Below are 20,631 nucleotides of genomic sequence, written 5' to 3' on the forward strand. Positions count from 1 at the left end.
AGGCACCAGTATTGGGAGAGGGGGGTTGGCCGTCAGGGTCCACCGCGGCTCTGGCACAAACCCGGCGACACCGAGGTCGCATGGGCAGGAACGGACTGGCCATGTCGGCTTCGCACTTTTTTGGTTTTAGAAGGGCATGACATGCCTATATCTGTGTCTCCCCCTCCTTTCACTCCTCCACCTCTTTTCTTTTCGCATGACTATATGTACTTGTCACTTTTCCATGTGTTAGTTGTGTCTTCTGAGCAGTTTGTCAGCTTTTGGACACCTTTGAAGTGTTTTCCATGTGTTTTCTATGTGTTTTTGTTTGCCTGCCATTGGTTTTAACGGTGTTCGAAGGTGTTCGACGAACAGTTCAACAAACAGTTCGGCGAACATACGGGTGTTCGATGAACCGAACCGAACTCGAACACTACGGGGGTGGCTCAACACTAATGGGAATTCCCCTTTAAGTCAAAACCCCTTCCCATCTGAGCCAATTTTTGCTTTCGCACTTTATTTTCTTTCCTTGCCTTTTAAGACCTATTACTTTGTTTTATTTTATGGGAGGTGGATATAGCCATATAAAGCTTTGTTTCTTTTATCGCACAACTTATAGTTTTGAATGTCATTCATTTTACCATTTCATTTTAAAATGTTTTATCTATCTATCTATCTATCTATCTATCTATCTATCTATCTATCTATCTATCTATCTATCTCTCTGTCTGTCTAGCTATCCATCTACTTATCTACTATCTATCTATCTAGTGAATCCTGCTTTGAGCAGGGGGTTGGACCAGATGACCCAGGAGGTCCCTTCCAGCTCTACCATTCTATGATTCTATCTGTTTTCCTCCTTGATAGCCAATAGTTTCAGTTAACATGCTTTTACTATAGCTGTGTGAAATCGTAAATAACTCACCATAATATTTTTGTGAATGAATCCCTGTCTGTATCGTGCTGGTTTCAAATGTGGATATTCTTCGGTACTTGTGACTTTAATATTCCAAATCTTTTTCCAAGCATCATAAAGTTGTATGTGCACTGGATAGACACCGGAATGATGGGGAGCCACCGCATAACCCATATCTGTTGGAATTCCATGTTCCTGTAATATATTTATTGGTATGAGATAAAGCTGACAATGAGAAGGCAAGCAAAAAACAGTACTTTTATGATCTACAGACAGTACAACAACAAACAAAAGCATAATTTATTATTTTAAGTTTCGTCTAAGCGGCAAAAAAATAACTAGCGGTGTCCTCTGCCACCATGTTATGCCCTAATGTACTCTTTATGTGATCTTAATAACTAAATCATGGTTAGCAAATAATTGGGAAATCAATGATTTTATATGTTGGGAATAACCAGTGCAAGAACAACATTTGATGTTGATGATGGTATGGTGATAAACAAAAACCATCTCATTCAAGTCTCTCCAGAAAATAAATATATCGATGAGAAGTAATATATTATTTTAAGGTAGCATAAGGACTTATGGTATGCACTTTTATGATCATCATAACCTTAAAGCTGACCATGTGGGAGTGCAGGTCATAGAAAGCTGAATAATGTAATACCTTGATATGTCGACCCGATGTCTTAATCCATAGAAATCCACGTTTTTATTATATGTTAACTAGGTATTGAACCTGTTCTATGCCCAGGTGGCGAGCATTTTTATTGGTATATGCTCCTCCATCCTGGCATATGCTCCCCCATCCTGGCCCATGCTCTCCCATCCCTGTCCATGCTTCCCCAACCTGGTATGTGCTCCCCCATCCTGGCATATGCTGACCCATCCTGGCATATTCTCCCCCATCCTGGTCCATGAGCCCCCATCCTGGCATATGCTCCCCCATCCTGGTCCATGCTCCCCCATCCTGGCAGGTGCTTCCCCATCCTGTTCCCCCATCTTGGAATGTGCTCCTTCATCCTGGTCCCCAATCCTGTTATGTGCTGCCCCCATCCTGTTATGTGCAGCCCCCATCCTTTTATGTGCTGCCCCCATCCTGCTCCCCCATCCTGTTTTGTGCTGCCCCCATCTTGCGCCCCATCCTCTTTTGTGCTGCCCCCATCTACTTTTGTGCTGCCCCCATCCTGCGCCCCCATCCTGTTTTGTGCTGCCCCCATCCTCTTTTGTGCTGACACCATCCTGCGCCCCCATCTTCTTTGTACTGCCCCCATCTTGCTCTCCCATCCGGAGGCCAGAGGAGGAGTCCGGCGCCCTTTTCTTGAAGACACACTACAAATGTGTCTTCACTAAAATGGCGCCGGTTAGCGTGCTATGTGCATGCGCCGATTCCAAAGCCGCACTCCTCCCCCGGCCTCCTTCACAAACAGAGGCACCGTGGCAACACTCCTCTCGGTCAGGTATGTACTTATGACGCAGGAGATCCCAGTATGTGTTCAATATCTACACATACCACCTTCTACAGCACCATATATTCCTCTTACCTGTAACGGCTGGATGCGTTCTTCTGTCCGGAGCAAGACTGTGCAGGCACATCACGCTTGCGCAGTTTAAAAAGGCTTCGGACAGATGGACACATCCCTTATTATATTATAGATGTCCCCCAATTATGTTAATATCCCCCAGCGTGGTATATATGTCCCATTCCAATTATACGGTGCCCCCATCCACATCCTGGTATGCATGGCACCCCCTGATCTCCATCCTGGTATGCATGGCACCCCTCCATCCTGGTATGCATGGCACCACTCATCCTTATCCTGGTATGCATGGCCCCCCTCATGCTTATCCTGGTATGCATGGCCCCCTTCATCCCTATCCTTAGACTCTCTTGTAACAGGGGTAGTGCCACAGGATTGGAGGATAGCCAATGTGGTACCGATTTTTAAAAAAGGTGGATCCAGGTAACTACCATCCGGTAAGTCTGACATCAGTAGTGTGCAAAGTTTTTGAGGGCATCATAAGAGATGACCTGCAGAGATATATTGCAGAGAATAATATAATAAATGATAATCAGAATGGATTTATGAAGAATAGGTCGTGTTTAATGAACATAGTAAACAAACAACGGCCTTCATATTAGTGATAAGGTTACTAAGCAGACGGTCAATATGCTGTGCCTGCAACCCATATGCCTACTCTGAAATATCATAGCAAAAACCAGGAGAGACAAAGAGTAAGTATGGCATAGAAATCTTTTTTTTTATTTAATACAAGGATAACATTTCAAATGTTCAAACAGAAAGTTATTATCATAACAGATGTAAAGTGCAGTGTGCTGGGAGAGAAAACCACTGCACTTTCTCACATGTCCCCCAAATAGTAATTACCACATCCCAGCAGAAAATGCCATATTGATTAGAAGCCCTGATTAAGTTTAAAGAAATAGTACATGTAGTTTAGTTCTAAAGTCATAGTTCTACGTGTGAATAGAGCTAGTAATTAGAGATGAGCGGTGTTCGACTCGAACTGTTCGCCAATCTCAAATTCGAGCTGTTTTGGGCGGTGTTCGAGCCGTTCGGCGAACACGAACGATTTGAAAAAAATTCGGCTGTTCGACGTTATGTTCGATAACTGTTCGTGCACCAAAATCATAACTGGATTTTTTCTCAGTAATGCTGAAAATTAATGTTAATACACAGTTTGAGTGTACAGTGGGGCGGGGGAGGGGCAGGGGATGGATCTCTGCAGAAACAATGAAGATCTCCATTTTTTTTTCTCTTTCCCGCATTTAGAGTGGGGAGGTGCAATCTGTCAGTCTATCAGCAGCGCACACACGGAGCGAACTGATTTTTTTCACACAAGCAAGGGCATGTGTCATTGGCAGTGTATGTCACATGTTCTTGCCCTATAAGACCCAGCCATTTTCCCCGTCGCCACCAGTTTCTCACTGCTGCAGCTTCGTGTTAGACAGCACCGCTGTTGCTGTGTGCGCTATACTTTGTTAATTTCAAGCCAATTTTCGCACAAATCTACAGATAGCTTGGGAGTAGGGATGAGTTGTGATTGCAGTCCTTTTAAGGACTAGGTAACATCATTTCCTACGACTTTTATCAGGCAGGTCTGTGCTCTTAAATAGATAGGTTGGGAGTAAAGACTAATTGTAATTGCAGTCCTTTTCAGGGCTAGGTTACATCAGTTCCTATCACTTTTTGCCAGGCAGGTCTGTGCCAGTGCTGTGCAAGTTTTTTTCACAGCATTTGGCTAAATCTAGCAAAGCAAATCCTTTTTGGCCTATTGCAGAGTGTGTTAGTCAGTGGAGTAGCCTATCTGTGTTGCAAGCTACACCACCTGTGTACAGAATACAATTTTTTTTACTGCACCTAGTGAAGTAAAACCTTTTGGGCATAGCATCATTCTATTAGTCCATCTATACTAACCTCCACCAGGTTGCAAATTCAATATAATTTTTTCCTGCGTCGAGCTCTGAAAAAATATTTCGGCTTGTAGCAGTGTGTGGGACTTGTTCTATTAGTCCATCTATACTGACCTCCATCAGGTTGCAAATTCAATATAATTTTTATCTGCATCTAACCCAGCCAATACTTTTGGGCTAATACCACAGTTTGGCCACTCAGCTCTGCTCGGTTCCCATCCATTGATTTTTGTGCAAACAACTCCAGAGTTGTGATTTAGTTAACCACAAAAATGAGTGGAAAAAGGCCTGCTGCTGGTGGAAAGGGGAATAGGCGTGGTGGGAAGGGAAAAAAAGTTTGTGTCCGTGGGGTAGGTGTTAAAGCAACAGTAACATGTGCAGAAGAAAGACCATCTTCCTGCCAAACTAAGATGTCAACAACTGCATCCTCAAACACAACTCTGTCTCTTACCACAAGTCGTGGTGGCTCTTCAGGTCGCATGGGTGCTAAGCCTTGCATAGTCTGGGCATTTTTTCAGATCGATAAAGATGACCCAACTCGTGTTATCTGTAATATTTGTCAGCAAAAACTAAGTAGAGGCCAAAAAATACATAGTTTGAATACTATATGCATGAACCGGCACATGGATATGAAGCATAAGTTGCAGTGGGAAGCTCACTGTTCTACAATGCGGCCGGGCCAACCACCGTCTGCCACATCTTGTGCATCCGCGGCCTCTTCATCCTCTGTGACTGGGGGGACAGCGGTCACACCAGTTTTGGGACCCAGACCTGCCACCTCTTTACCCGCAACAGCCAGCGTGATTGGCAGGTCATCATTTTCTTTGGAGGTGGAAACACCAGCTGGTGTTCAGCGCTGTCCGACATTGATAGCACCACCTTTGGATCAAGGCAACCTAACATGTCCGCCTGCATCTTCCTCACAGACCGTCAGTTTGCCGGGCACACCCTTCTCAACCCCGTCTAAGCACAACAGCCAGCCCTCGGTCCCTCAGATGTGGACAAGTAAAAGACCATTTCCTCCTAGCCATGAGAAAGCTAAGAGGTTGAATTTCACCATCGGCAAGCTCTTGGCTACAGAAATGCTGCCTTTCTGCCTGGTGGACACAGAGGATTTTCGAGACCTTATATCCGTCGCAGTGCCCCAGTACCAGATGCCCAGTCGGCACAACTTCTCAAAGAAAGGTGTGCCTGCGCTCCACCAGCATGTTGCACACAACATCACAGCTTCTTTGAGAAACTTTGTGTGTGACAGGGTGCATTTCACCACAGACACTTGGACGAGTAGGCATGGACAGGGGCGTTACAGGTCACTGACTGGGCACTGGGTAACTATGGTGACAGCAGGACAAGGGGCTGCTGTCCAAGTCTTGCCGTCCCCACGAGTTGTGCGTCAATCCTCTTTATCTCAAAGTTCCTCCACTGCTTCTGCCTCCTCAACCTCCTCTCGGTCCTCCACCTGCACCCAAAGCCTGTCTGGTCATGCCACAAGCTTTCTAACTGCGCAGAAGGGATCCTGAACACCTCCTTACTATGCTGGCAGCAGAGCTCAACATCATCAGGCAGTTTTTACTTTGAAATGTCTTGGAAATGTGAGATACACAGCTGAGGAGTTGTGGTCAGCTCTGGAGAACCAGTTTCATGAATGGTTGTCTCCACTGGACCTGAAACCAGGGAAGGCCGTGTGCGACAATGCTGCAAACCTGTGTGCGGCCCTTCGCCGGGGCAATGTCACACACGTGGCTTGTATGGCTCACGTGTTGAACCTGGTTGTCCAGCAATTTTTAGCCCACTATCCCGGACTAGATGACCTTCTGCAGAGGGCACGGTCACTGTGTGCTCACTTCCGCCGTTCGCATCCCACAGCTCAGCGACTTACATCTCTATAGAAGTCGTTGGGCCTGCCACTTCACCGGCTAAAATGCGATGTGCCTACCCGGTGGAATTAAACTCTGCACATGTTGCAGCGACTGTGGCAGCACCGACAAGCCCTGGTGCAATATGTTCTGGCGTATAGCCTGGGCAAACGAGATCCAGAGGTGGGGCAAATCACGCTGGAGAAGTGGTCTCAGATTAGGGACCTATGCACCCTTCTGCACAGTTTTGAAATGGCAACGAAGATGTTTAGTGCTGACGATGCCATTATCAGCATGACTATTCCGGTGATTTACATGCTGGAGCACATGTTAAACAGAATTCGGAGTCAGGTGGTGGCACAAGAGGAGGTGGAGGAAGTAGAGGAGGAGGAGTTGTATGCGGAAGGGCTAACATTTGCAAGGTCCAGAAGGTCGGCAGCACCAAGGCGGCAGGCATGTGAGGGTGGGGGAGATGGTTTTACCATGGCGCATGGTAGCTGCCAAACTAGTGAGGAAGGTGCAGGAGCCCAGGAAGAAGTGGAGGACGAACTGATGGAAGACTCATCAGATGAGGGAGACCTTGATCACATTTCTGTTGTGCGAGGTTGGGGGGAGAGGACAGAGGAAGGAAGCATGGTTGTTACCTCGCCACCAACACAACAGGGACTTGGTGCTCCTGGATGCGCAAGACACATGAGTGCCTTCTTGCTGCACTACCTGCAACATGACCCTCGAATTGTGAGAAATAGAAATAATCCTGACTACTGGGTTGCCACAATGTTAGATCCCCAGTACAAAAGTAAATTTGCAGAAATTATTCCTGCAATAGAAAGGGATGCACACATGCAGGAGTATCAGCAGAGACTGTTGCAGAATCTTACATGTGCTTTTCCACAAAACACCAGTGGTGCACGTAGTGAATCTCACAGTTCCAACTTGCCAACCGTGGGACCGTCGAGTGTTCAGCACTCAAACCGTAACAGAAACACAGTATCTGCTGGTAACATCAATTTTGCGGAATCATTTCACCACTTTTTTAGCCCATCCTTTGCAAGGCCACAGGAGACAAGAAGTCTGACACAGAGTCAACGCCTAGAGACGATGGTACAGGAGTATCTCCAAGTAAACATTGAAGCCATGACTGTGTCACTGGACCCTTGCTCTTTTTGGGCTTCCAATCTGGATAAATGGCTGGAGCTCGCTACTTACGCCTTGGAGATCTTGTCATGCCCTGCAGCCAGCGTTCTGTCTGAATGTGTGTTCAGCACTGCTGTTGTTGTGCTGACAGATAAGCGCACGCGGCTCTCCACTGATAATGTAGACAGACTCACGTTCATAAAGATGAACAAATCATGGATCCGAAATAACTTTTCTACCCCTGTGTCATCCTGGGGAGAGTAAAAGCTTGATGATTTGTTAAAATCACCTCACCAACCGTTTTAAGCTTTAAAATTACTAATCATGTTTATCTGTATCTTGACTGGAAAATAATTTGGGCTTTGTAGCAGTGCGCAGTACTGATTCTATTAGGCCATCTATACTAAGCTCCACCAGATTTAAAATTACTAATCATGTTTATTAGTGTTGAGCGAACATGCTCGACACTGCTCGGTACTCGCCCGAGCATCACGCTACTCGGGATGTTCGGCGAGCACCGAGCATTTCCGGGTTACTCGGGCGGGAGCTCGGGTCTCCGCCCTGCATGTTTGGCGCTCTTTACAGAGCCAATGAACATGCAGGGATTGCCAGCCAGTCACTGTCATGCTGCAGCCATGTTGGTTGTGGGCATTACAGTGATTGGCTGGCTGCACAGCGTCGCCTCAAGTATTTGAAACCGGGCGCCGCCATCTTGGACACAGTCGCTCCGGATCAGACAGTGTAGGGACAGCGCTGCTGATTTAGGGAGAGATATAAACTGCGAAATAGTTAGTGTAGGATCTGTAAAGGCTGCCAGATCACACAAACAGTCCTTCTTAGGACTATATCCATCCCAGATATCAGGCAGGCAGGCTGTATAGGCGCAGCAGTGGTTATACCAGCAAACGCTGCATTACAGTCCTGTGTGCTGCTCGTGTTACTGAAATTGCTGGACTTAGCTCCAGGTCTCAGGGGACAGGAAAAATCCTTTTTTTTTCATCTAAATCCTCTTTTTTTTTTCCTCCTTCACACTGTACAAATACCCGTCTTATTAACCTTTTGGTTAATATCTGTTGAAAATAGTCAAGTGTAGGCTAGAGAAACAGAAGTGTTGTTGTGCACTTCCACGGTTCAAACCTCTGTATTATCCACTTTTGGGCGATTTGTATCTAAAAAAAAAACAGTTTGAGTGTGTCGCTCACTGTTCAGCCGCAAATATATCTATTTAAAAAAGTCTGGTATACCCCAGTAAACAATAACTGTGGTTTTGCCATCCCATGGTAAAAAATCTCTATTGTCCACTTTTGGTTTATTTTCCGTAAAGAAAAACAGTAGTGTCTCCTGACTGGTGTACCCCAGTAAACAATAACTGTGGTTTTGACATCCCACAGTAAAAAATCTCTATTATTCAGGTTTTGGTATATTTTCCGTAAAGAAAAACAGTAGTGTCTCCTGACTGATGTGACACAAAAATATATCTGTTGAAAATAGTCTGGTGTAGGCTCGACAAATCCCAATGTGGTTTAGCAGTTCCATGGGTCAAATCTCTGTACTATCCAGTTTTGGGCCTTTGGTATCTAAAAAAAAAACAGTTTGAGTGTGTCGCTCACTGTTCAGCCGCAAATCTATATATTTAAAAAAGTCTGGTATACCCCAGTAAACAATAACTGTGGTTTTGCCATCCCATGGTAAAAAATCTCTATTGTCCACTTTTGGTTTATTTTCCGTAAAGAAAAACAGTAGTGTCTCCTGACTGTTGTGACACAAAAATATATCTGTTGAAAATAGTCTGGTGTAGGCCCGACAAATCCCAGTGTGGTTTTGCAGTTCCACGGGTCAAATCTCTGTACTATTCGGTTTTGGGCCTTTGGTATCTAAAAAAACACAGTTTGAGTGTGTCGCTCACTGTTCAGCCGCAAATCTATTTATTTAAAATAGTATGGTGTACCCCAGTAAACAATAACTGTGGTTTTGACATCCCACAGTAAAAAATCTCTATTATTCAGGTTTTGGTATATTTTCCGTAAAGAAAAACAGTAGTGTCTCCTGACTGATGTGACACAAAAATATATCTGTTGAAAATAGTCTGGTGTAGGCTCGACAAATCCCAATGTGGTTTAGCAGTTCCATGGGTCAAATCTCTGTACTATCCAGTTTTGGGCCTTTGGTATCTAAAAAAAAAACAGTTTGAGTGTGTCGCTCACTGTTCAGCCGCAAATCTATATATTTAAAAAAGTCTGGTATACCCCAGTAAACAATAACTGTGGTTTTGCCATCCCACGGTAAAAAATCTCTATTATTCAGGTTTTGGTATATTTTCCGTAAAGAAAAACAGTACTGTCTCCTGACTGTTGTGACACAAAAATATATCTGTTGAAAATAGTCTGGTGTAGGCCCGACAAATCCCAGTGTGGTTTTGCAGTTCCACGGGTCAAATCTCTGTACTATCCAGTTTTGGGCCTTTGGTATCTAAAAAAAGACAGTTTGAGTGTGTCGCTCACTGTTCAGCCGCAAATCTATTTATTTAAAAAAGTATGGTATACCCCAGTAAACAATAACTGTGGTTTTGCCATCCCACGATAATAAAAAATCTCTATTATTCAGGTTTTGGTATATTTTCCGTAAAGAAAAACAGTAGTGTCTCCTGACTGTTGTGACACAAAAATATATCTGTTGAAAATAGTCTGGTGTAGGCTCGACAAATCCCAGTGTTGTTTTGCAGTTCCACGGGTCAAATCTCTGTACTATCCAGTTTTGGGCCTTAGGTACCTAAAAAAAAACTGTTTGAGTGTGTCGCTCACTGTTCAGCCGCAAATCTATATATTTAAAAAAGTCTGGTATACCCCAGTAAACAATAACTGTGGTTTTGCCATCCCACGGTAAAAAATCTCTATTATTCAGGTTTTGGTATATTTTCCGTAAAGAAAAACAGTAGTGTCTCCTGACTGTTGTGAAACAAAAATATATCTGTTGAAAATAGTCTGGTGTAGGCTCGACAAATCCCAGTGTGGTTTTGCAGTTCCACGGGTCAAATCTCTGTACTATCCAGTTTTGGGCCTTTGGTATCTAAAAAAAAACCAGTTTGAGTGTGTCGCTCACTGTTCAGCCGCAAATCTATATATTTAAAAAAGTCTGGTATACCCCAGTAAACAATAACTGTGGTTTTGCCATCCCACGGTAAAAAATCTCTATTATTCAGGTTTTGGTATATTTTCCATAAAGAAAAACAGTAGTGTCTCCTGACTGTTGTGACACAAAAATATATCTGTTGAAAATAGTCTGGTTTAGGCTCGAGAAATCACTGTGTCGTTTTGCAGTTCCACGGGTCAAATCTCTGTACTATCCAGTTTTGGGCCTTTGGTATCTAAAAAAAAAAACAGTTTGAGTGTGTCGCTCACTGTTCAGCCGCAAATCTATATATTTAAAAAAGTCTGGTATACCTCAGTAAACAATAACTGTGGTTTTGCCTTCCCATGGTAAAAAATTTCTATTATTCAGGTTTTGGTATATTTTCCGTAATGAAAAACAGTAGTGTCTCCTGACTGTTGTGACACGAAAATATATCTGTTGAAAATAGTCTGGTGTAGAACCGACAAATCCCAGTGTGATTTTGCAGTTCCACGGGTCAAATCTCTGTACTATCCAGTTTTGGGCCTTTGGTATCTAAAAAAACACAGTTTGACTGTGTCGATCACTGTTTAGCCGCAAATCTATTTTTTTTAAAAAGTCTGGTATACCCCAGTAAACAATAAATGTGGTTTTGCTATCCCATGGTAAAAAATCTCTATTATTCAGGTTTTGTTATTTTTTACGTAAAGAAAAACAGTAATAGTTTCTCCCTGATTGTTCAGATTGTTTAAAAGAGTCGGGTGTAGGCCAGAGAAATAGAACGGTGGTTTTCCTCTTCCACGTTTCTAATCTACTTTTTATTACCCTTTTTCCATTGATAGTGCAAGTGTAAGCTATTTTACTTCCTTTACAATGGGCAAGGCGCGTGGCAAGGGACGTGAAAGTGGACGTTCTGGTGATGGTTCGTGCAGAGGACGGGGCCATGGCCAAGGTGAAAATGTGCCACAACCAACAGCCACATCTTCTCGCTCCCACTTCTTGACCGAATTACTAGGGAAGCACACAACAACACCAGTATTGAGAACTGATCAGTGTGAACAGGTTATTAATTGGATAGCAGATGATACTTCCAGTTACCTGGGCACCACCACCTCCGGTCCGTCTTCCACACGGTCAACTCTTAGTAGCCGTGAGTCTCGACCGCATACTCCTCCTCACCCTGATGCTCCTTCCTCCCACCATGCCGAGTGTCATCAGACAGCAATTGATCTCACACTTGAACACTCTGAAGAGCTGTTCACTGGTCCATTTCCATATTTGTGCCCCTCGCCTGATACGCTTTAAGTGGTGGAAGAGGAGATCCCATGTAGCGATGCCCAAATATTTGAACAGCCACGGCCACAGGAAGTCGACGCTGGCAATTTGTCACAAGAGGTGGACGATGACGAGACACAATTGCCAGGAAGTGAGGAGGAGCATCGTGGTGCGCAAGTGGAAGAGGAGTAGGTGGTGGATGATCTAGTAACTGACCCAACGTGGCAGGAGGACATGCAGAGTGAGGCCAGCAGCACACAGGGGGAAGAAGGCAGAGTACCCCAACAGGCAGGAAGAAGCAGTGTGGTGGCCACAGACAGAAGGCGGGCAACCGTTCCCCGTAACACCAACACGAGGGACGTTGCCAGTACAAGCGGTAGGTCTTCCAGAGTCTGGAATTTTTTTAAAGACTCTGCTGATAACCCCAAAAAGGCCATATGTTCCACCTGCCATGCCAGCATCAGCAGGGGTGACAAAACTACCAGCCTGACCACCACCAGCATGATCAGGCACATGTCAGCAAAGCACCCGACTTTGTGTGGCGAAACCCAGGGTCCACGACCAGTGTCACCACTGCTTCTTCCACTGTTGTGCGTGCAATAGAACCCCCTGTTGTGTGTGCAAGGCAATCCCCTGTCCATACTGCATGTAAAGATGCCCCCTCCTCTCAGTCTTCACTTGTTATGGCAGTTTCTCAAGAAACAGCATCAACGTCCACGTCCACGTCCCACCGCAGAGTTCAATTGTCCATATCCCAGACCTTTTAACGAAAGCGGAAATTCGCAGCTAACGCCCCACAGGCCACAGTCCTAAATTCGCACATTTCACGACTGCTTGCGTTGGAAATGCTGCCTTTTAGGCTGGTGGAGATGGAATCCTTCCGCAATCTTATGGCGGTGGCCGTCCCTCGGTACTCGGTCCCCAGCCGACACTATTTTGCCCGGTGTGCCATTCCCGCACTACACAAGCACGTGTCCCAAAGAATCTGCCGTGCCCTCAACAATGCAGTTAATGGGAGAGTCCACTTGACAACGGACACGTGGACAAGTGCTTGTGGCCAGGGACAGTACATCTCTCTGACGGCACACTGGGTAAACATAGTGGATGCCGGGACCCAGTCGGACCTTGGGACGGAACACGTCCTCCCCACACCGAGGATTGCGGGCCCTATGTCAGTCATAGTTGCCCCCACAGTGTATAGCTCCTGCGCATCATCCTCCTCCTCCTCCTCCTCATGTTCAGCCTCCATCTCAGATATCACCACATCAGTTACAAACTGGAAGCACTGCAGTACTGCCTCCGCCAAGCGGCAACAGGTTGTGCTGAAACTCATAAGCTTAGGTAATAAACCTCACACTGCTTGTGAGTTGTGGACAGCTGTGAAAGAGCAGGCAGATCTGTGGCTGAGACCGCTGAACCTACATCCCGGCATGGTCGTGTGTGACAATGGCCGTAACCTGGTGGCGGCTCTGAGGCGAGGTGAGATCACACACTTACCATGCCTGGCTCATGCGCTTAAACTCGTGGTTCAGCGGTTTCTTATATCGTACCCCGAGTTGCCAGATCTGCTCGTGAAAGTACGCCACCTGTCAGCTCATTTTCGCAAGTCGGCTACAGCTTCCGCCGCCCTTGCTGTGTTGCAGCAGCGTTTGCAGCTTCCGGCACACCGACTGGTGTGTGATGTCCCCACACGTTGGAACTCTACCCTCCACATGTTGCAAAGGATTTGTGAGCAGAAGAGAGCAGTTGAGGAGTACCAGATGCAACAAGGCCATCGATATTCAGGTCAGACTCCACACATAAGACCTCAGGAGTGGACCTGGATGTCTGACATATGTACCATCCTGACAAACTTTAAAGAGGCCACCAAAAAGGTGAGTGGCGATGACGCCATCATTAGTGTCAGCATCCCACTTGTCTGTCTTTTGCAACGCTCTCTGCAGAGAATTAAAGAGGAGGCATTGCAGCCAGAGTATGATGAGATGGATCAAGAAGCCGTAGTGGGAGATTACTCACAGCCCAGCCTCATCTCATCCCAACGTGCATTGGGGGACAATGAGGGAGAGGAGGAGGAGGAGGAGGAGGAGGAAGAACAGGAGCTGCTATCATGCGCTGTAGACGATAGTACCTGTACAAGTGTCATACCGTCGGTTCAGCGTCGGTGGCCTGAGGACAGGGGGGAGGAGGAGGAGGAGGAGAGCATGATCAGTCGTCATCTTGATGAGGACACGGAAATCTTGCCCGTTACCAGTCTGGCACGCATGGCTGACTTTATGTTACGCTGCCTTAACCGTGACCCTCTCGTTGTCAAAATGTTGGGTGACAGTCATTACTGGTTGGTGACACTTTTAGACCCCCGCTACAAGGAGAACTTTCACTCTCTTATTCCTGAGGTGGAGAGGTCAACAAAAATGGGGCAGTACCAGAAAGCCCTTGCTGCAGAACTCTTAAAAAAATTCCCATCTGAACACGCTAGCGGCAGAGGTCACAGTTCGTTGCCCAACAAAGGCGTACAGTCGAGAGAGATGTAACTCTAATCCAGCAGAGGCAGGGGAACACTGTCAACGTTCTGGGACAGATTTCTGACACCCGCCCAGCTTACAGGCCCTGAGGCGCGGGGTACTCTCACAAGGAGTGGAAAGTTTCAAAAGATGGTGAGGGAGTACCTTGCCAACCGTACCAGCATCCTCCATGATTCCTCTGTGCCTTAATTATTGGGTATCCAAGCTGGACACTTGGAATGAACTTGCTCTGTACGCCTTGGAGGTCCTGGCCTGCCCTGCTGCTAGCGTGTTATTGGAGCGTATTTTTAGTGCCGCTGGGGGAATTATAACTGATAAGCGCACTCGCCTGTCAACTGACAATGCTGACAAGCTGACCCTTTTCAAAATGAACAAGGGCTGGAATGGGCCAGACTTATCATCACCACCAAATGACAGCAGAGTAACATAAAGTCAAATCCACTGTGTTATTTCGGGAGGTGTATTCACTTGCACCGCTTCACACCCACACATGGGTATACGCTTCCTCATTTCAGCTGTTTTATGTTCTTCTCCTTATCCTCAGCCTCCACCACCACTATACCACCAGGGTGCCAGAATTGCAAGTCCCTCCGTCCTTATTTTTGTCAGCTTTTGCTTGGAAGGCATCAGCAAAGACTGTGGGAGACCCACTCCCCAATAATGGGACTTATGTTTGTAATATGCTGTACTGCATGGCTCTTGTAAGGGGCATTGCAAGTTGCTCCGTCCTAATTTTTGGAAGCTTTTGCTTGGAAGGCATAAGCAAATACTATGGGAGACCCACTCCCCAATAATGGGACTTATGCTTGTAATATGCTGTACTGCATGGCTCTTGTAAGGGGCATTGCAAGTTGCTCCGTCCTAATTTTCGGAAGCTTTTGCTTGGAAGGCATAAGAAAATCCTATGGGAGACCCACTCCCCAATAATGGGACTTATGTTTGTAATATGCTGTACTGCATGGTTCTTGTAAGGGGCATTGCAAGTTGCTCCATCCTAATTTTTGGAAGCTTTTGCTTGGAAGGCATAAGCAAATACTATGGGAGACCCACTCCCCAATAATGGGACTTATGTTTGTAATATGCTGTACTGCATGGCTCTTTTAAGGGGCATTGCAAGTTGCTCCATCCTAATTTTTGGAAGCTTTTGCTTGGAAGGCATAAGAAAATCCTATGGGAGACCCACTCCCCAATAATGACACTTATGTTTGTAATATGCTGTACTGCATGGCTCTTGTAAGGGGCATTGCAAGTTGCTCCGTCCTAATTTTTGGAAGCTTTTGCTTGGAAGACATAAGCAAATCCTATGGGAGACCCACTCCCCAATAATGGGACTTATGTTTGTAATATGCTGTACTGCATGGCTCTTGTAAGGGGCATTGCAAGTTGCTCCGTCCTAATTTTTGGAAGCTTTTGCTTGGAAGGCATAAGCAAATCCTATGGGAGACCCACTCCCCAATAATGGGACTTATGTTTGTAATATGCTGTACTGCATGGCTCTTGTAAGGGGCATTGCAAGTTGCTCCGTCCTAATTTTTGGAAGCTTTTGCTTGGAAGGCATAAGCAAATCCTTTTGAGACCCACACCCAATAATGGGACTTATGTTTGTAATATGCTGTACTGCATGGCTCTTGTAAGGGGCATTGCAAGTTGCTCCATCCTAATTTTTGGAAGCTTTTGCTTGGAAGGCATAAGCAAATCCTATGGGAGACCCATTCCCCAATAATGGGACTTTTGTTTGTAATATGCTGTACTGCATGGCTCTTGTAAGGGGCATTGCAGCTCCTCATAATTTTTGGAAAGCCTTCCACTCACTGCTTAGGCCAACAGTGCACAGGAGACCCAGTTGCTATAAATGGAAAAAAAGGTTTAATTAAGGCCCTCTGAACTCCATGTCATTTCCAAGGGGCATTGGAGTGCCTCGAAATTTTTGGTAGGCATTGCACTCACTGTATGCCCTATAACTGTGTAGCCGAACCGCTCCTTTTGTTACAGAAACATATCCTACAAGACATATCTGGTTGACTGGCCTGATATTGATGTGAATGGTCCCTGTTCCTCCTGCTCTTTCTCCTTTGCCACTACCTCATCCATCATTTATCACCTGAAGCTTTGTTTTAATGGGAGTCATAGAACTTGGATAGTAGCAGGAAAACATCCAGCAATCCTCAGAGGAGGTAGGATATGCGCCAAAACGCTGACCACCTCAGGGCTAGCCACTACTACATACATGTGCTTGCATTCCAACAAATCAAAGCAGATGCAATCTTCTATCATCCTCATCATGCTCCTCACCTTGGCACTCTCAACTCCCCTGATGGAGAAGCCAGGGCCCACCGGAGGAGACTGGTTGTCTGGTGGGCTCGGCCAATGCTGCCCTAAAGCAGGCCAGGCTAAGAATAGTGTGGGAAAGGTTACCGGGACAAATAGGGGTGGCTGGGGACCGAGTATGGACTCCCGGCCGCCCCCTGGAGGCTGGGGAGCAAGCGGGGACATCCGGCCACCGGGCGGCTGGGGACTGAGTATGGATACCAGTCCGCTGACGCAGCCATGGTGTGGTGGCCAGATTCCGCCTCCACATGCCAAAAAGGCCCAATTTAAAGTGCAAGCAAGCAAGCAGTATGGTATTGCAGCCTAGGGGTGGGTGGGTGGCAGGCTGCATACTTGCGCTTGCATTGCAAGGAATGAGAGAGGTACAATTGATCACTGCCCTGGGACAAGGACTTGAACGGGGATAGTTGCAAGTCTGCAACGACAGGTGCAGGGTGGGAGGCATCTTCGCATGTACCATGAACAGGGGTTTGGCATGCACACACTACAGCGGAATAGGCTCTCCTTCCAACTAAATGCACTGGGGAGGGCACAGGTAATGTTTTGGTATACGCGCTTAATCTTATGTATAAGGCACACCAGGACAAATAGGGGCGGCTGGGGACTGAGTATGGATACCTCGCTGCCGAAGCAGCCATGAGGTAGTGGCCAGCTTCGGCCTCCTCCAAACTAAAAGGCCCCATTTCAAGTTCAAGCTAGCAGTATGGCATTGCAGTCTGGGGGTGGGTGGGTGGCAGGCTGCACACTTACACTTGTATTAAAAGAAAACAAAGCAGATGATAACTTCGGTCATCATCATCATGCTCCTCACATTGGCACTCTCAGCTCCCCTGATGGAGAAGCCAGGGCCCAGCGGAGGAGTCTGGTTCTCTTGTGGGCTCGTCCAATGCTGCCCTAAAGCAGGCCGGGCTAAGAAAAGTGTGTGGGGGGATGTTCCAAGGACAAATAGGGGCGGCTGGGGACCATTTATAGACACCCGGCTGCCCCCAGGCGGCTTGGAACCGTGTGTGGACACCCGGCCACGGGGCGGCTGGGGACCGAGCATGGACACCCGGCCGCCGGGCGGCTAGGGACTGAGTATGGATTCCAGGCCGCCAACGCAGCCATGACGTGGTGGCCAGATTCCGCCTCCACATGCCTAAAGGCCCAATTTCAAGTGCAAGCAAGCAAGCAGTATAGTATTGCAGCCTGGGGGTGGGTGGGTGGCAGGTTGCATACTTGCGCTTGTATTGCAAGGAATGGGGGAGGTACAATTGAACACTGCCCTGGGACTAGAACTTGCACGGGGATAGTTGCAAGTCTGCATCTTCTGATGCGGCAAGGATCACTTATGATGGGCACACTTTTAGACAGTGACCTGGGTGTCAGAGATGCTTCCAGGGGTCTTCCCCATGCTGTTCCCATGTCTTTTCAGCACTGTATGCATGTGTCACACAGAACATGGCCAGATAAGGTTGTAAAATGTTAAAATGACATTTCCCGGTGAATGCATTTGTCACAGTTGAAAGCAATACAAAAGTGCAAAAACGCATAAAAAATGCTACTTGTGAACATAGCCCAAGGTGTGGAGGAGTATTTTTGTTTTTGGTTATTTATTTTACCTTATACACAAGTCTTTACCCTGGAAAAGAAATTCCTTAACATATTTCACAGGAAAAAAGTTTCAGTTTCGTTTTTGAGCACGTAAAAGTGGCCTAATACCTCTGACCAAGTTGTTGACAGCAGTGACCTGGGGGTCAGAAATGCTTCCTGGGGCGATCCCCATGCTGTCCCCATGTCATTTGAGCACTGTCACTATCGTTTTGGGCACTTGTTAGTAGAGATGAGCGTTGTTCGACTCGAACTGTTCTCCAATCTCAAATTCGAGCTGTTTTGGGCGGTGTTCGAGCCGTTCGGCGAACACGAACAATTTGAGAAAAATTCGGCTGTTCGAGGTTATGTTCGATAACTGTTCGTGCACCAAAATCATAACTGGATTTTTTCTCCGTAATGATGAAAATTAATGTTAATACGCAGTTTGAGTGTACAGCGGGGCGGGGGGAGGGCCAGGGGATGGATCTCTGCAGGAATAATGAAGATCTCCATTTTTTTTTCTCTTTCCCGCATTTACAGTGGGGAGGTGCAATCTGTCAGCTTATCAGTAGCGCACACACGGAGCGAAGTGCTTTTTTTCACACAAGCAAGGGCATGTGTCATTGGCAGTGTATGTCACATGTCCTTGCCCTATAAGACCAAGCCATTTTCCCCGTCGCCACCATTTTCTCACTGCTGCAGCTGCGTGTTAGACGGCACCGCTGTTGCTGTGTGCGCTATACCTTGTTAATTTCAAGCCAATTTTCGCACAAATCTACAGATAGCTTGGGAGTAGGGAATAGTTGTGATTGCAGTCCTTTCAAGGACTAGGTTACAGCATTTCCTACGACTTTTATCAGGCAGGTCTGTGCTCTTAAATAGATAGGTTGTGGGAGTAAAGACTAATTGTAATTGCAGTCCTTTTCAGGACTAGGTTACATCAGTTCCTTTCAGTTTTTGCCAGGCAGGTCTGTGCCAGTGCTGTGCAAGTTTTTTTCACAGCATTTGGCTGAATCTAGCAAAGCTAATCCTTTTTGGCCTATTGCAGAGTGTGTTAGTCAGTGGAGTAGCCTATCTGTGTTGCAAGATATACCACCTGTGTATAGAATACCAATTTTTTACTGCACCTAGTGAAGTAAAATCTTTTGGGCATAGCATCATTCTATTAGTCCATCTATACTGACCTCCATCAGGTTGCAAATTGAATATAATTTTATTCTGCATCTAGCTCTGAAAAAATATTTGGGCTTCTAGCATTGTGTGAGACTTGTTCTATTAGTCCATCTAAACTGACCTGCATCAGGTTGCAAACTGAACATAATTTTTTTCTGCATCTAGCTTTGAAAGAATATTTGGCCTTCTAGCAGTGTGTGGGACTTGTTCTATTAGTCCATCTATACTGACCTCCATCACGTTGTAAATTCAAAATAATTTTTTGTCTGCATCTAGCTCTGAAAAAATATTTGGCCTTCTAGCAGTGTGTGGGACTTGTTCTATTAGTCCATCTATACTGACCTCCATCACGTTGCAAATTCAAAATAATTTTTTGTCTGCATCTAGCTCTAAAAAAATATTTGGCCTTCCAGCAGTGTGTGGGACTTTCTCTATTAGTCCATCTATACTGACCTCCATCAGGTTGCAAACTGAATATATTTTTTTTCTGCATCTACCTCTGAAAAATTATTTGGCCTTCTAGAAGTGTGTGGGACTTTCTCTATTAGTCCATCTATACTGACCTCCATCAGGTTGCGAATTAAAAATAATTTTTATCTGCATCTAGCTCTGAAAAAATATTTGGCCTTCTAGCAGTGTGTAGGACTTTCTCTATTAGTCCATCTATACTGACCTCCATGAGGTTGCAAATTAAAAATAATTTTTATCTGCATCTAGCTCTGAAAAAATATTTGGCCTTCTAGCAGTGTGTGGGACTTTCTCTATTAGTCCATCTATACTGACCTCCATCAGGTTGCAAATTAAAAATAATTTTTATCTGCATCTAGCTCTGAAAAAATGTTTGGCCTTCTAGCAGTGTGTGGGACTTTCTCTATTAGTCCATCTATACTGACCTCCATCAGGTTGCAAATTAAAAATAATTTTTTGTCTGCATCTAGCTCTGAAAAAATATTTGGCCTTCTAGCAGTGTGTTTGACTTGTTCTATTAGTCCATCTACACTGACCTCCATCACGTTGCAAATTCAAAATAATTTTTTGTCTGCATCTAGCTCTGAAAAAATATTTGGCCTTCTAGCAGTGTGTGGGACTTTCTCTATTAGTCCATCTATACTGACCTCCATCAGGTTGCAAACTGAATATATTTTTTTTCTGCATCTACCTCTGAAAAAATATTTGGGCTTCTAGCTGTGTGTGGGACTTGTTCTATTAGTCCATCTATACTGACCTCCATCAGGTTGCAAACTGAATATAATTTTTTATCGGCATCTACCTCTGAAAAAATATTTGGGCTTCTAGCTGTGTGTGGGACTTGTTCTATTAGTCCATCTT

The 20,631-nt window shown here is 45.7% G+C and overlaps 1 protein-coding gene across 3 annotated transcripts in view; it reads right to left on the reverse strand.

Moving 5' to 3' along the window:
- Positions 1-20,631, reverse strand: part of LOC141154236 (bifunctional heparan sulfate N-deacetylase/N-sulfotransferase 3-like) — an 875,193-nt gene that overhangs the window by 431,181 nt on the left and 423,381 nt on the right. For all 3 annotated transcript variants that reach the window (XM_073639857.1, XM_073639847.1, XM_073639839.1), the window contains exon 5: positions 905-1,090. In XM_073639857.1, the coding sequence (XP_073495958.1) occupies positions 905-1,090 (186 nt within the window). The remainder of the gene's footprint in view (positions 1-904; positions 1,091-20,631) is intronic.

This window comes from Phyllobates terribilis, unplaced genomic scaffold (assembly GCF_046119375.1).
Source record: "Phyllobates terribilis strain yellow unplaced genomic scaffold, ASM4611937v1 Scaffold_1__5_contigs__length_1240528914, whole genome shotgun sequence".
NCBI lineage: Eukaryota > Metazoa > Chordata > Amphibia > Anura > Dendrobatidae > Phyllobates > Phyllobates terribilis.